Source organism: Anarhichas minor, unplaced genomic scaffold (assembly GCF_050575085.1).
Source record: "Anarhichas minor isolate MPS153535 unplaced genomic scaffold, ASM5057508v1 ptg000043l, whole genome shotgun sequence".
NCBI classification, from domain to species: Eukaryota; Metazoa; Chordata; class Actinopteri; order Perciformes; family Anarhichadidae; genus Anarhichas; species Anarhichas minor.
Genome location: NW_027466489.1, coordinates 3,597,547 through 3,612,089, shown reverse-complemented (window position 1 = coordinate 3,612,089; position 14,543 = coordinate 3,597,547). Strand labels below are relative to the sequence as shown.

General features: G+C 41.7%; 3 protein-coding genes across 4 annotated transcripts in view; 2 read left to right on the top strand and 1 right to left on the bottom strand.

Moving 5' to 3' along the window:
* Positions 1 to 758: 758 nt before the first annotated feature.
* On the top strand, positions 759 to 2,493 carry uqcc2 (ubiquinol-cytochrome c reductase complex assembly factor 2). The gene is made up of 4 exons (XM_076110378.1): positions 759 to 938; positions 1,628 to 1,702; positions 2,178 to 2,244; positions 2,330 to 2,493. Exons 1-4 carry the CDS (start codon positions 801 to 803, stop codon positions 2,434 to 2,436), a joined length of 387 nt encoding a protein of 128 aa, XP_075966493.1. The 5' UTR covers positions 759 to 800; the 3' UTR covers positions 2,437 to 2,493.
* A 509-nt stretch (positions 2,494 to 3,002) lies between these two features.
* On the bottom strand, positions 3,003 to 4,941 carry tspo (translocator protein). The gene is made up of 4 exons (XM_076110377.1): positions 4,782 to 4,941; positions 3,980 to 4,155; positions 3,726 to 3,864; positions 3,003 to 3,614 (listed from the first exon to the last, which is right to left on the bottom strand). Exons 2-4 carry the CDS (start codon positions 4,150 to 4,152, stop codon positions 3,444 to 3,446), a joined length of 483 nt encoding a protein of 160 aa, XP_075966492.1. The 5' UTR covers positions 4,153 to 4,155; positions 4,782 to 4,941; the 3' UTR covers positions 3,003 to 3,443.
* Positions 4,942 to 6,724: 1,783 nt separating this feature from the next.
* frs3 (fibroblast growth factor receptor substrate 3) overlaps positions 6,725 to 14,543 on the top strand; it is a 15,370-nt gene continuing 7,551 nt past the window's right edge. The window contains exons 1-6 of one of the 2 annotated variants that reach the window (XM_076110372.1): positions 6,725 to 8,285; positions 8,416 to 8,504; positions 8,654 to 8,840; positions 10,946 to 11,107; positions 12,169 to 12,290; positions 12,372 to 13,813. In XM_076110372.1, coding sequence (XP_075966487.1) covers positions 8,439 to 8,504; positions 8,654 to 8,840; positions 10,946 to 11,107; positions 12,169 to 12,290; positions 12,372 to 13,694 — 1,860 coding nt within the window. In that variant the 5' untranslated portion in view covers positions 6,725 to 8,285; positions 8,416 to 8,438 and the 3' untranslated portion in view covers positions 13,695 to 13,813. Of the gene's footprint in view, positions 8,286 to 8,408; positions 8,505 to 8,653; positions 8,841 to 10,945; positions 11,108 to 12,168; positions 12,291 to 12,371; positions 13,814 to 14,543 lie in introns of those variants that run through there. The other variant, XM_076110371.1, reaches the window with a different exon arrangement.

Genomic DNA, 14,543 nt, shown 5'->3' with positions numbered 1-14,543 from the left:
AAAGAACAAAAACTACATTTACAAGCCAGCTGAAAATAAAAACACTAAATAGCAAAAAAGGTTTTTGTAATTTGTGTGGTGATTTGATTAAACACATAGCCTGACCAGTACTGGATTGTTATGGCAAAATGAATGATCAATGAAAATCTAAATAATGATACTAGATAAAGGTAATTATTTGTTACTATATTGTAACTGAAAGAGGAGAGAGGGATATGACAGGACCCTAAAATCCAGGTGATAAACCAGGACCCGCACAGGGGTCATGGGAGTGTTTAGCTGTAACGTTAGTGGTGCAGATCAAATCAATTAAAGAATCCGTTGACATACACTCAAAAGCCCTTTCGAGGGCTGCTGGAATGTTGAGACCTCGGAGCAGTTTCCAACTAAACCCCGTTGGTAATCCAGCCTTGATACTGACTAAGTGGTTTGACTGAGAGAGATTGGACGAGGCAAGGACAAATCTCCCCGACGCAGTGTGTGCTAACGTTAGCTAACGCGGCTAACAACCACACTGTTCACACACACACATTCATCCACATTAACGCACCTTCTGAAGTCATTTTTGTCCGTTGCAAACCGACAAGCTGAGCCGATCCACTCCATCACACTGGCGGAAGGACCCTTTTTACCGTCTACTCCGCTCATCTTGCTATCGTGCTGTTGTAACGACAGATGCAGCTACAACGAGGGGAGCCGACAGGAAGAGGAAGAGTTTAGATGTGACACAAGTACGGCGAGCGATAAAGCTCAAAACTCACGCGTCCTTAAAACAAACGCGATTGTCATTATATGTAAAGATGTCTGCCACCAGGTACCGTCGGTTCCTGAAGCTGTGTGAGGAATGGCCCCGGGACGACGCCAAGAAAGCACGGGATTTGGGGACGTTTCTGCGACAGAGAGTAGCCTCAGCCTTCCGTGAGGGTGAAAACACACAGGTACTTCTTTTACGTGAACACAACACACGGCTACATAACACAGCGAGCTAAGCTAAGTGGATCATGTGCCGTCGACCTTGCCTGGTTGTTGATTGATACCTGTGAAGCCTCTTTATGATCAACACTGTAATCATCAGTGTATACCTTTAATAATGAACCAGGTAGAAAGGCTTTCATCACGTAGACAGTGTTTCATAGTTGTTCAAGTAGCCTACAGAGGTGACGTTACTTGCACTTAAGTAGTTCTAATATATACTACTGTATATTTGTACATTCCTAGTAAAAAAAACAGCAGATGTACTGCACACATTTTATAGTATTTTTTTCGTATTGTTATTGTGAATGTTTCTTTTTTATTTTCTCTACTTTCTTTCATCAACACACAAATCAACTCTACTTACATTTTTTTCATATAACAAATCTTGTATTTTGAATTCAGTAATTTGTAGAATATGATTATCTATATACAACAATTTACAATACAGTGAATAAAAAAACACGTTTCATCTGTTTGCACTTTTATACTTTTGTTCTCTTATAAATGTCAGTAAAATAGCTATAAGTTATATTTATAAGTTATATTTTTCCCATGGAATCTGTCTATGCTAGCATTCACATTGTTTATATATATCTATCTATCTATCTATCTATCTATCTATCTATATATCATTTTTATTTTTTCCCATTAGATCTCCGGTCCAGAGAAGTGTGACCACATGTATGAAAGTTTGGCCCGCATTAATGATAATTTCTACAGACAACGAGTAAGTACACTATATTATTCACGTATCTCATGTGCTGCTGTATCTGCTACATCTACGCATTAGAGCTATTTTAATGAATTACTTTGTTGCCTAATGGAGGACATTCTTTGGTGTGCGCATTAATGCAACAGCTGAAAGATAAATCCTTGCAATACAATCCCCCACCAGAGTTTGTAACATGAAGTGTATATCAGCTAAGGAATAACTTTACACTCTGTCGTGTTCAAGACTGTAAAGAGAACCGTGTGACAGTTACTTTTTTGCATTCGAGGACAATAAAATACTTTTATAGTTTGTACAAAGTTCTCAATTCTTTATTGTTACAACAGCGCCTCAGTGTACTGTTTACCATCAGAAAGATAATTTGCATCAAGTACTCCTCAAAACAATGTATTCCCTCAGCGGTTAGGAGTGTAAAAGGTATAAAAAGACTTTGGTGTGTCTAATGCAAATATGTCTCTGTATCTGCTCACAGTTCCCTCGTGTAAGAGACACAAGCTTTACTGGAGTTACAGTGGAAGAGTGTAAACTGCTTTTGTCAGGTATGGACCAACATTATCACAGTTCTGTTTATGACTATTTATCAAACACACTTTTATTACAGTTAACTTTATTTTCATTGTACAGGAAATGTGCAGCAGATGGACGAGGAAAAGAAGGGATTGTGGAAGATGTTAATGGAAAGATTCTCCAAATCACCAGAAGACGCTCCAGAGAAAGCTCCTGAAAAATAACCTCTCATTCTTTTCTTTTCTCATGACATGTATAGAAATAAAGCTTATTGTTGTTAACTTTAAGGACTGTTATTATGATCTACTGTGATGGGCTTTTCAAACTATTTGAACTCTGCAGGTGTCAATTGCATCATTTGTAGCGTTTGAGGAATCAAAACAAAATATAAAGACTGGTGAGGAATTCCTACAAATATGTATTTGACTGAAACTAAGTTGAACTCTACTTCCACCAAGGTTTTGTTTCTTTGTTCATTCATTCTCTGTCTGTTTGACAGATTTGAATGCAATTTGGTTAAACTTACAGTTATGAGCCGAGAACAAAGTATTTTTTAGTTTGAGACTTTTTAAAAGAATTTCTAACATAATAGGATCTCTATGAATATTTTCATTATTTTACACACTACAGAATTAACTAGAAGTAAAAAATATCTGGTACATTTTGTTGGTAAATACCGACTACTGATCCGATACTTCTGTTATCTTTTACTCAAATTTAAAATGTGTAAACCTCGCTGGATGTAGAGTTGGTGACCTGCTGTGACATAAGGAATGGATTCAACAGTGAATTAGATCGAGATCTTTATTATAAATTGAGTTTCAGCAGTTACTATAACACACGACTTTGTAATAAATGCACACACAAAATGAGACTATTTAGAAAAAGCAAATAAATGCAGTTTTACACTTTATTCTAAACACACCAAGAACTTCATTTATAAACCCATATGACAAGGTTTTTCTCATTCACTTCAATTTAAACAGGTAACCTGAACAATATGGCTTTTTGTGTGTACAATATGGATATTCAAAAAACTGATTTACTAGCAAATGAGTAAGAGCTTTGAACAAATGCACTTTTTTTTTTTTTTAGCAGGGATCTCTTGAATTTGAGTAACAAAACAATGACCGATCAGAGGCAGGTTGTCTTATCCTTCCTTAATATGCTGCAGATGACTGTAAACAAACACATCTGCTAGACATACTGTGGCAGCACCACCACCTGTCTCCTACTCTGTGTTCTCACGGTTGTCTCTCCATATGCAGTAGTTGAGAGCGGTGGCGAGGCACAGCCAGGTCAGGTAGGGCGCCATCAGAAGTGTGGCAGTGCTGCTGATGGGATGCCAAGACACCATGGTGGCTCCAACAACCCCAGTAAGAAGCACAATTTCCATGAGTGCCTAAATTGGGCAATGAGAGGGTGTTAAATGGACATGTGGATGAAGGATATTAAGCTGTCCTCCCTCATAATCTTATGTGGTAAACAAATAAAGTTTATGTGTGAAACTTACCAATTTCAGCTTGTGTGCACGAAAGAAGATCGGAGTCCAGGCCCAGTTGAGAGCTAGCTGCAGCCCATAAAGTCCCAGTGGAACCAGTGCATCCTCAGTAAAACCTCCCAGCTCCTTCCACACCAGGTAGGATCCATACCTGCATAACAAAATTAAAAAGAAATGCTAATTTAGATAAGGAGGTTGCATCACTGAATAAAGAACAGAAGTTGTAGATCTCAGACCCTGCATGAGCCAGTCACGATGACGCTTACCCCATTCCTGTATACAGACAGGTCCAGACTATGGGGAATGCTGCATTTGGTGGACGCCATGATGGTTTCTGCAGGGTCAGGTACCAGGTCTTCACCTCTTTGCGTGTGATGTAACCCCCGTAGAGCCCTCCCAGGTGGGGCAGGGCAGTCATTCCAAGCATGGGCAGCCACATGTTCTGTGATAAAGAGCAGCAGACACATTATAGCTGTTTGAGCTCTGCTCGGGCTGGGTATCAAACCTCAACACTATTTGAGTATTGAGACATGTGGCACTGGATTATTAATAATGACAACAAGGAAATTAAAGCACACGTGATACAATAAGAGACACAGAGCTGAGGAGGTGGTAATTCTTCATCACTACTGAGGAGCCCCATTCATTGTCAGTTATTACTGCAAGCAGAACGACTTGGAAAATCACTGAAATATCATTTAATTCAAGTATGTAAATGTAAAAAGAATGACGACCAATGTCTGTTGGCTAAAGAAGTCATAAACCTAGAATTATAAACTTTAGAAAACAGTTACCAAGTATTTGGCAAAACGTCAGAGTCACGTAACTGTCGGTCTACATAATAGGAAATTACGAAATACGTTTTATAACAGCAACACATGCTAGTTTAGAGCTAACGTTAATCGGTACGTTCTTCGATTTATGGCGGTAAGACAGCACTGAACGACACTAACGTTAGCTAAGTCAATGTTTCAGTAGCGCAAAGTTAGATAAAGATACATTTACCGTCTTTATATATTGACAGTAACGTAACTACTGTTGGGTTATAAGTTACAACATGTTACGTACCCCTCAGTCAGTTGTCAGCTCCTGCGCACAGTTGCATGTAACGTTATATTGTTTAGTCGGACTAACTGAGGCTACACCTCGACAGCGTGATAGTTTGTTGAACGGGCAGGGCCACCTTATCAGGTCGGTCAGTAACAGACACTCCCCATGCTATCACGCACACGCGCACACGCGCACACGCGCAGACAAACAATGTGACGTCGCAGCCTGGGTACCAACTGGTTGGTCGCGAGGACAAACTCAAGAGAGGACTGGCGGTTGGGGAGTATTTGGGTAGCTAGCGAAATAATGATGTTGTATAACGCCAGCTACCGTGCCCCATTAAAAAGGTCCAAAGATCACGAAACACTACCGTACTTCTTGGTCGGCCTGTTTCTACGTATTTATTTTTGAATTACTCCAAAACAGGCACAACTGGATCCGTGACTGAAGAGGCAGCAGCAGAGATTACAAAAACGTCAAGATAGTTGCCCGTAGTCCCTCTCATATTTAGCTTTTGTTCCTATGTGAGGTCAGTTTGAACGGAAAGCTACCATAAATATTATTCTGGCTAGTAAAACTTGATAACACATTTAAATGGTAATGTAAAGCAATCCTACATACATGTAGAGTCTCGTAAAATGGTTGCACCATTTAATCCTTGAAGTAAAAGTCGAAATAAGATAGTCCTATCAGCAAAATATACTTAAAGTGTCAAATGTAAAAGTACTCACTCCGCAGAATGGCTATTTTAAAGTGTTATGTTATTGATATGGCATATTATTCTGTTTACAAATACAAGATAATTTTGATGTTGTAGTTCGTCAATGTGGAGCCAATTTTAGATACTTAGTATACTGGGTAGTAGTATCATAGGCTACTAAAGTAATAGTATCTAAGTATTAGTGGATGGCCTAAAAAAAGTTAATATTTCCCTCTGAAATGTAGTGAAGTAGAAGTAGGCATATAAAAAAAGCATATAATAGAAATAGCTTACTTAAGTAAAGTACAAATATGTCAAAATTGTCCTTGAGTAGAGTGAATTATTGAATGTCTCTTAGGGAGTAAACGAGAGAGTTGCCGTCTTATCTTTATTACATTTAATACGCACTAATTATTTGTTGATAATATTTTGTATTATTAATCTGAATCTGCAACAAGTTATGAAATAAATGGTGGAGCAGAAGTATAAAGTAGCAGAAAATGGAAATACTTAAGTAAAGTACGAGTAGGGCTACCTTAAAATTGTACTAAAGTGCATTAGGCCAGGCTGCCTGTTGTGGTATCGTCTCATCTAACTCCCAGTAAGAAAGTGAATTAGGATATTTGTTCCACAATATCAAACTATTCATTTCAGTGATCAAAGAGAAGATAAATGTGAAAACACAGTGAAAGTCAAAGAGAAGTAGGCTAATAATAAGCTGGAGGATGACTTTAATAATACGCTAAAGTCATGCACACACTCATGAGGGGATATTTGGAGTAAAATCTCGGGTAGAGATGCTCTCTCTTCCCAGTTCAGTTGTGTGTGTGTGTGTGTGTGTGTTTTGTGGTCACCCCTCCTCCTCGTCCGTCAGCCAGACACACCTTTCCTCTGTGGTCCTCCAGCGTTTCTTACCTTCTTGTCGCTTCTCTCAGCCTCGTTGTCTGGCGGTGAACTCTCACCCCAGCTGCTTGGGAAATGTCATACAGGCAGAGGCCCGTGCTGCAGTAGGGGGGCGTAAAAGGAGGAAAAAATAACAACATTTTTTACTGCCCTCACTGCATCTTTTAGCCGCGTCTCTGCCGTGCGAGAGCCACATGCCGCTACCAGCAGCAGCAGCAGCAGCAGCCGCCGCCGCCGACAACTAATCGCAGTCTCAAAAGCTTATTTCGCATTAGGGCTAATATATATATATATATATATATATATATATATATATATATATATATATATATATATATAAAAGAATCCGTGCCAGACATGTGAGTATAGCAAACCATCGCTGTCGTCCTGACTGCTATGTGTTCACGCTGTTGTATCCTCTCACCAATGAGAACAAATGGTCATTGAACCGTGTCGTTGTGCATTTAGAGTCAGTGTGCTGGTTTCACGGTGGCTGAGCTGAAGTCTCTGCACACTGACGGGGCAGATGAAGCCTCGCTGTCGGCTTGTTTTTGGGAGCTCTGCGTCGGCTTGGCTAATTGAGCAAAAAAAAAAAAAAAAGGCTGTGATTTTCCTGCTGTAAACAGCCCAGATGTAGGGGAAAGCCCATTCAGTCAATGGGATGTATGACAAGTGTCTATAAAGTAGCCTAGCCTTCTTCTTCTTTTCTTTTCTTTTTTACATAGACTAGCTGTGAATTGGTGGTGTGTAGTCCAGCCTGGCATCTCCAGTCAGATGTGGAGGCCCAGGTTACAGTACACATAATGCGGCGGTGTTGATCTGAAATCGGTTTGTAGGGATATGTGAGGGTGACATGGAGCAGAAATCACAGGAGCAGATGTGAGCACCAAAAACCAAAAACAGGAGATGTTGCTGTGTGTTATTGTCTAATGTGTTATTGTCTTGAGCTCAAAGCACAGATGTCTAAGATTGCTTTAGAAGTGTTGTTTTTTTTCATTCCTGATTTAAAGATACATAGTTTGTGATTTCCAGTAAGAACTTTACAGGAAACTCTGTACTTTAAGAAAAAAAGCATAGTATTCTTTTAATCATTTATAATATTTGGTCTGGTTTGTTTGTGATTGTACATATGGATGCACTGGTCAGCTATTTCTATCCCGATCCGGCGATACTTGAACTCAGGCTATCAGCCATGTTCAGTTTAAAATCTGGCTACCATGTTTTCTATTTATAGCAACATGTTGTGGGACTTAATCTAAGCCAGCAGCCCACTGGGAATGTAAAAATGAAGTTATTGATTTCATAATAAAATTGACAAAGAAACTGAATACATGCCATGGCTGGTACACAATCCGCGAGGTAAGGTCAGAGTTGTTGGTGAGAGCATCCCTCCTTTTCACCACATCTCACGGTCTTCATCGTGGAATGAAGACATTAACTCTATTATTTCGTTATGGGGTGTATTTCATTATGTTGACAGACGGGGAGAAACTCAAAAGCTCCCAACTGTCACTGTAACTTTGTAATTGTTGTCAAAAAGTAATATTGCTAGATGTTTTGCAATCATGATTTTAAAAGTGAGGCTTTTTCGGACATTTTATATTGACATTGAATAATAGTGAGGTGACAGGAAATGAGGGAAGAAAGAGGAAGGATGACATGCAGCAGGTTCAGGCCCCCGGGATGCCCTGAGTCCACGTATATTGCCTGCTAAAAATGATATTTGATGCTTGCTTGTTGGGGAGATTTATGTACATAAAAGTTGTAAACCTGAATGTTGTTAACGGTTTCAGGGGGGAGAACATGATGCTTCTCTTGAAGATGTCAGTCCAACAAACGAACAGGCTTGTGACGACGATGCCCAGTCGAAGATCCTGGGATTGATACGTGAATCCCTTTACGCTGATGGCCTGGGCTGAGTAAGACGTTTGTGTGTGTCTGTTCCTTGAAGCTGGACGATCAATGTTGTGTTGTCTGAGTTGGATAACTGGCATTCAATTGCTGATATTGTTAAATGGCAGTGGGTGATGATGGTTGCTTCCATGACAGGTTTCAGCTGGCCTGCTGAAGCTATGGGGAGCTGTTGGAGCTGTTTGTACAAAGACTCCATCCGAGACAACCATCTCACCAAATTCAAGGTAAATAATCCCACATTTACTTTAAATTCAACACATTTCTTTGGATCTTTGGGCTAGTAATCACCTGTGTATCCCCACTAAGTGTATTGCAATAATCTGCACTTAAAATTCCTTCTCTCCATGTAATATATTTCTTTTCTCTGTGCCAGGTCACCAATGTGGACGATGAGGGCAACGAGCTGGGCTCTGGGATCATGGAGCTCACCCAGACCGAGCTCATTCTTCACACGCGTAAGAGAGACGCCATCCGGTGGCCGTATCTCTGCCTGCGCCGCTACGGCTACGACTCCAACCTGTTTTCTTTTGAGAGCGGTCGTCGCTGTCAGACTGGGCAGGGTAAGCAACTGTTTCTCTGCTTCAGTGCCACAACCGCGGAGTCATGATTAGAGCTGGGCCATATGGATAAAATCAAATATCACGGTATTTTTGACCCAATACCTCTATATCAATATTGAGACGATCTAAGTAATCATCAGTAAAGTGGATATAGAGAATAAGTGGGTAAAGGTAAATAATAGAACAGTTACAACAGTTTAAGTTCATGAAATCACAATATCAATATTCCAGAATATATTACCCGGCCCTGGTCATGATGATGATTTTCTAGTGACAGTAATGGCTGAATTCCAGGTAGTTGCTTCAGTTTCAGGGTCCTGTTATTGTGCATGCTGGCACACCGTCATGACTTACCGGCACACTTTAATAGAACAGAGCACACATGTTATTAGTTAGACCTGTGCTTTTTCTACTGTGACTAATCAAAATAACTGCTGTGAAAAAAGACTCGCGTCGTATTCAGAGTACACAATATTTACACATTTCTCTCGTCCTGTTTGATAACTTTTATCATGAGTTCTGCGACGTTAACCCACAGGAGCACAAAGCGGGCTTTCGTGCACAGCAGAGTGCTGCAGGGATGACGTATTTTTGTAGGCCAACCCCAGAAGTTAGCATCGCACTGGTCCCCTTGACAAAAAGCCAATGGGACATAAAGACACTTACAAGTTTTGTTCAGCAAGATAATCTTATCTTACACCACTTATTATGATTTTTTTTAATCACAAATGCAATCGGCAGAATTAAAAAGCCAACGTTCGGCTAACTAAACCACGGTCACATGAGCGTGAGTATACACAACGAGGTTATAAAGGCCAAGTAATGTTTGGCGTGCCGACGTTTAGTAGTCTAATTTAGCCACTTGTAACCAGCTGCCTTTTTTAAGACATGTAAAAGCTCAACAATTCTCTAGAGGGGTATTTACTGATGTATTTTATATGGTAGAACAAAACGTTATAAAATCTTCAGCTTCTGTTAACCACAGACCTTATTTCAGGCATCTAACCAAAAACCCAGACGTTCAAAAAAAGCTAACTCATTTCCGGTTTTAGGTCTCATTCCTGTAGCACACTACTAGGTTGGGTTTACTCATTCAAAACTACTACATCGGAAATCAAAAGTGTTTATAGAGAAAGCCCGTCTTCACAAAGAGGGGAGACCTGATTTAAACACAGAAGATAACATTTTACATTTCCCGACAGTCCCTCCTGGAGGACATTCATAATGTTGTACTCAACCGTTTGCTTAGTTTGAAATTATACTTGTGTCAAGAATAAAAAAGAGGGCTTGAGAGAGAAGTTAAAACCCTGGCTCCTATCTCATCTCTGCACAGCTGGCCAATCACTGCAGGAAGCGGGTGTGAATATCGGATTTTCATCTTACAGAAAACTACAGAAATGGTCGCACACATCCCCCCCCCTAATGCAATGTCAAAAAGGTGTGGGAGGAAGGGTTTTCTGAAGCTGTTCGTCCATCCAATAAGCAGTTCTAACCGAGTATACTGGCCCCTTTAACACGGAGAAGGGGAGGAGGAATGATGGTACATTTTACTATATAAGTGTTACACATCGCTCGTGTTTACCCATGTAGTGTTACTGGACAGCAGCATGGGTGGATTACCGAACGGGCCTACCGGGCCCAATAGCTCAGGGGGCCCCCAAAAGGATTCGTTGTCATTTCTTACAATAACTGGGCCCTAAAAGTCCTTCTGAAAAACTGAAGAAATAGCCTAAACATTCAATTTGAAGATGTAACAAGAAAGAAACCATCATGATACATTTGAAGTGTTCTTTTTTTTTTGGCAAATTACATTCTTTTGTAATCCGCCTATGGAGAGGAGGCATCCCATGTGTGCTTGTACCACCTTGTAATGTAAACAGTGCAAGATGTTCAGATGTTAAACCTTTTTTCGAGGGTTAGAAGGACAAAATATTACTTTGTAAACAAAGTGACATTTTCAGTATGGTGTGTTATCATCATTTAAAAAATATTTTTTTGTGACTATGATACAACATCTATCCTTCAGCCAGGGAGTTCTGTGTCCCTTCATAACTACTGGCGACTAATTGTAACTAACAATGTTGTTAATTTGCCGGTTTGATTAGGAATCTTTGCATTCAAGTGTTCCCGGGCAGAAGAGATCTTCAATCTGCTTCAGGAGCTGATGCAATGTAACAGCATCAACGTGGTGGAAGAGTCTATGATGATGAGTCGCAGTGGTCACACACCAGAGATGGAAATGTCTCGCACACCACAGACTCCCAACAGTGAGTCACACCACACACACACACACACACACACACACACAAGTACAGCTAATTATACAGTTTAGATTAATTGTAGAACTTGCATGCAGCAATAGAGCAGTCAATTTTGAAGATTTTTACACTTTGTACCTGTGACACTGAGTCACCCTTCATATGGCTAGTCAGGGCTGGGTGAAAAGTTGCTATTATGCCGCTTATATCCAGCTGAAAGATTGTGGCTCAAAGCACACCTGTTTAAATGAATATTAAGTTGAATCTTACCCGGTACGGTATCAAATTCAGATTGTTTTTGGAAGATTTATATTAATATTGGTCTCAAAAACCATTGCCAAGAAGCTACACTGATGTGATCCGTCGTGTTCAGAGCATCTAAATAGAGTCTTAAGACAACAAAGGTGACATCTAAAATATTCTCACAGGTATGGGAGTTTAGCCGTAAACAAAGTAAAGCGGGTGGACAGTTGGGTTAGAATTATAGGACTGATGTCATTTGGAATTACATCGGTTATGTCAGAATTAGTGATTTTATTTCTTCAGAGAACATGATCATTATTGTTAACGAGGTAAAGTATTTACAGTTAAAAGATTAGCTAACATGGAAACTGAGACTGTATGGACTAAGTTAATGCATATATGATACCAGTCATTTGGCATGTATGACCAACCTGATGAAGGCAGGATGGCTGGGAATATCTGGGGATTAAACACCCTTTATTGTTTCATTTGAGAGGACCTGTTTTTATTTTCACTTTTCCGTAGCCACAATAAATCTTTTTAACTATGCCGGGGTTTGGCTACATTTATAAAGCAAAAATATTTGAATAATGCTTCATGAAATTACAATAAATTGAGTAATTCAAACATGAGAACATAAGAACTGGAGTGTAGATGACAAAATACGTTGATTTAAAGACAGTATTTACTTCAACTTCTCTATGCCCTTTTTAAAGCTTGATACTATTCATTACATCATTTTCTCTGGGTTCTCTGAGCATGTTTGTCGGGCCATCTTGCATTTCATTTCTCTGTGTCTTCATATTGTCATATAAATGTGTTTGCAGCTCCAGCGTTCCCTGTCCAGGCTTTTCCCAATGGATACCCTGGTTATCCAGTCAGAGGAGATTCCTCCCAACCCTCTGTTGCTGATGATCATGGACATGGCCTCATGGGTTTGGAAGACCAGGTAAGACTGATTCATGCTACTTACAGTTCACTTTATCTGTGCTAGTTCACAATGTGACTCTATTTTTGTTATCCCCAACAGACCCACACCTATGTAAATACTGTTAGTATGGAGGGGGATCTCTCTATGCGTCACTGTGTGCACTCCTTGCCCGAGGTGCGGCCCGGCTCTTTCCCTGAACCAGCACGAGGAGCCATGCCTGTCGTGGGTCAAGGAAATCCCCCGTCCAACCTGCGGTGCTGTCCCCTGGAGGAGCACAACGATCCTCAGGTGTTCTTGCAGCCGTCCTCGCAGGAGGTCAAATTCATGCTTGGCCCCACTCCGGCACAACGCCATCTGCTGGAGAGAGAGAGGGAGAGAGAGCGGGAGAGGCACGGGCACAATCCTCACAACCTTCAGCCAGTAGAGGGTGCAACAGGCTCAGAGACGGAGGGAGAGGAGCCCTCTATGCACCTCTGCAACTCTCACTCCTACCACCATTTCCATCACCACGCGCATCGGCACCCGGGTCTCGAGCACTCGGACAGCTGCCAGAGCGGCGAACTCACCTACGAGAACATCAACGGGCTGAGGAGCGGCCGTAAGCAGCGGCTGAGTCCCAGCAGCGTGTCGCAGTCTCTGGGTTCAAGCAGCAGCAGCAGCACTGGGGACAGTCACACCCACTCCCTCCTGCACCCACACGCCCTCGGCCCGTCTTCTCTTCCCCCGCAGGGCTACGCCTGCGAGAGGGGCATGGGTGGAGGTCATCGTCGGACAGCTCTGCTTAACTACGAGAACCTGCCCTCTCTGCCGCCGGTGTGGGAGTACAGCGCTCTGCAGCGGGACGACGAGCAGGAAGAGGAAGATGATGAGCAGGATGAGGAGGAATACGAGGAAGAGGAGGAAGACTTTGATGAGTATGAGTTCTCAGAGGGCCCTGGGACACCCAACGGGTATCACCAGGATGGTCGGGGCATCCACAGAGATGCCCTGCAGAACTATGTCAACACAGAGCAGGTCCAGCCGCCCCGGCTCCGACACGCCTGCCCCCCGCATCCACGGCCCTGTCAGCCAGACAGAGGGGGGCGAATATTTAGCTTTGATTTCCGCGGACGATCGAGGTCAGGCGTCGGAGGCTGTGAGCACGGCCACATGCCTCCATCCCGGCAGCTGAATTACATCCAGGTGGACCTAGAGGGAGAACCTCCCTGCCAAGCCCTCAGCAGCGGGGGTGCCCAGACCCAGCCACAGCACCAGCGCCTACCACCCAAAAAATGTGGCCCACAGGCACCCCGGCGCAGTGAATGCTACGCAGTCATCGACCTAAAGAAGACCGCTGCCATGTCCAACCTGCAGAAAGCTCTGCCCAGGGATGATGGGACTTCCAGAAAGACTCGCCACAACAGCACAGACCTGCCTCTGTAAACGGTGTTCAAACTGAAGAGGAACGATGAAGACAGACGAAGGCTTATCCTCATTTTAGCACACCGGACCCTTCACTGTCATCCATCCATTCAACTGTCGGGCTGACTAATACAGTACAGGTACCTAATTAGAAACTTACTGAAACCTATCTGTGCGTATAAAAGGAAATGAGGAATCTCTGAGGAGAATTTGCCATTTTATTCTGTGTTATTTATTAGATATGTGTGTCTGCAGTGTTTACTGCAAAGCTGTTTGCTGGATATATGAATATTTATATATATAAAAGCATAAAATCATATAGATATATGTGTGTGTATATATATATATATAAGATTTTATGCTTTGCTGTGACTTAGAGCAGAGACCTCTGTTTTCAGTGGAAGCTGTCATTGCCATACTGTATCAGCAGATTTTAATTCATAAATCCATCTCCACTCACACATATTATTGTTCCCATCATTTAGTTATTCGACATCAACGGGGCTTTTTACTCAAATACTACGGGAGTCAAAAACGTGACCCTCACCACAATAGAAGTAGAGTAGTTGTTGACATGACGGAAGGTTAATGGTTCCTCCAAGATACTGGCCAAAATTCATACCTCATCACAAGCATTTACAGTCTGATAATGAGGCTAGAGGTAGAGACCATTATTTGTTACTGCCTGTAGAGCATTTTGCACACAATCCTATGGAATTGTATTTTATCATATTTTAGGGAATGGTTTCGTCCAGTCCAAGAATGAAATGAACAGAAGAGATGGTGATATTAGCAGAAGTATACTAAACTGAATGATGGTAAAAGTAGCACACATGGATTAAACGAGCTTCGCTCCCTCCTATCCACACG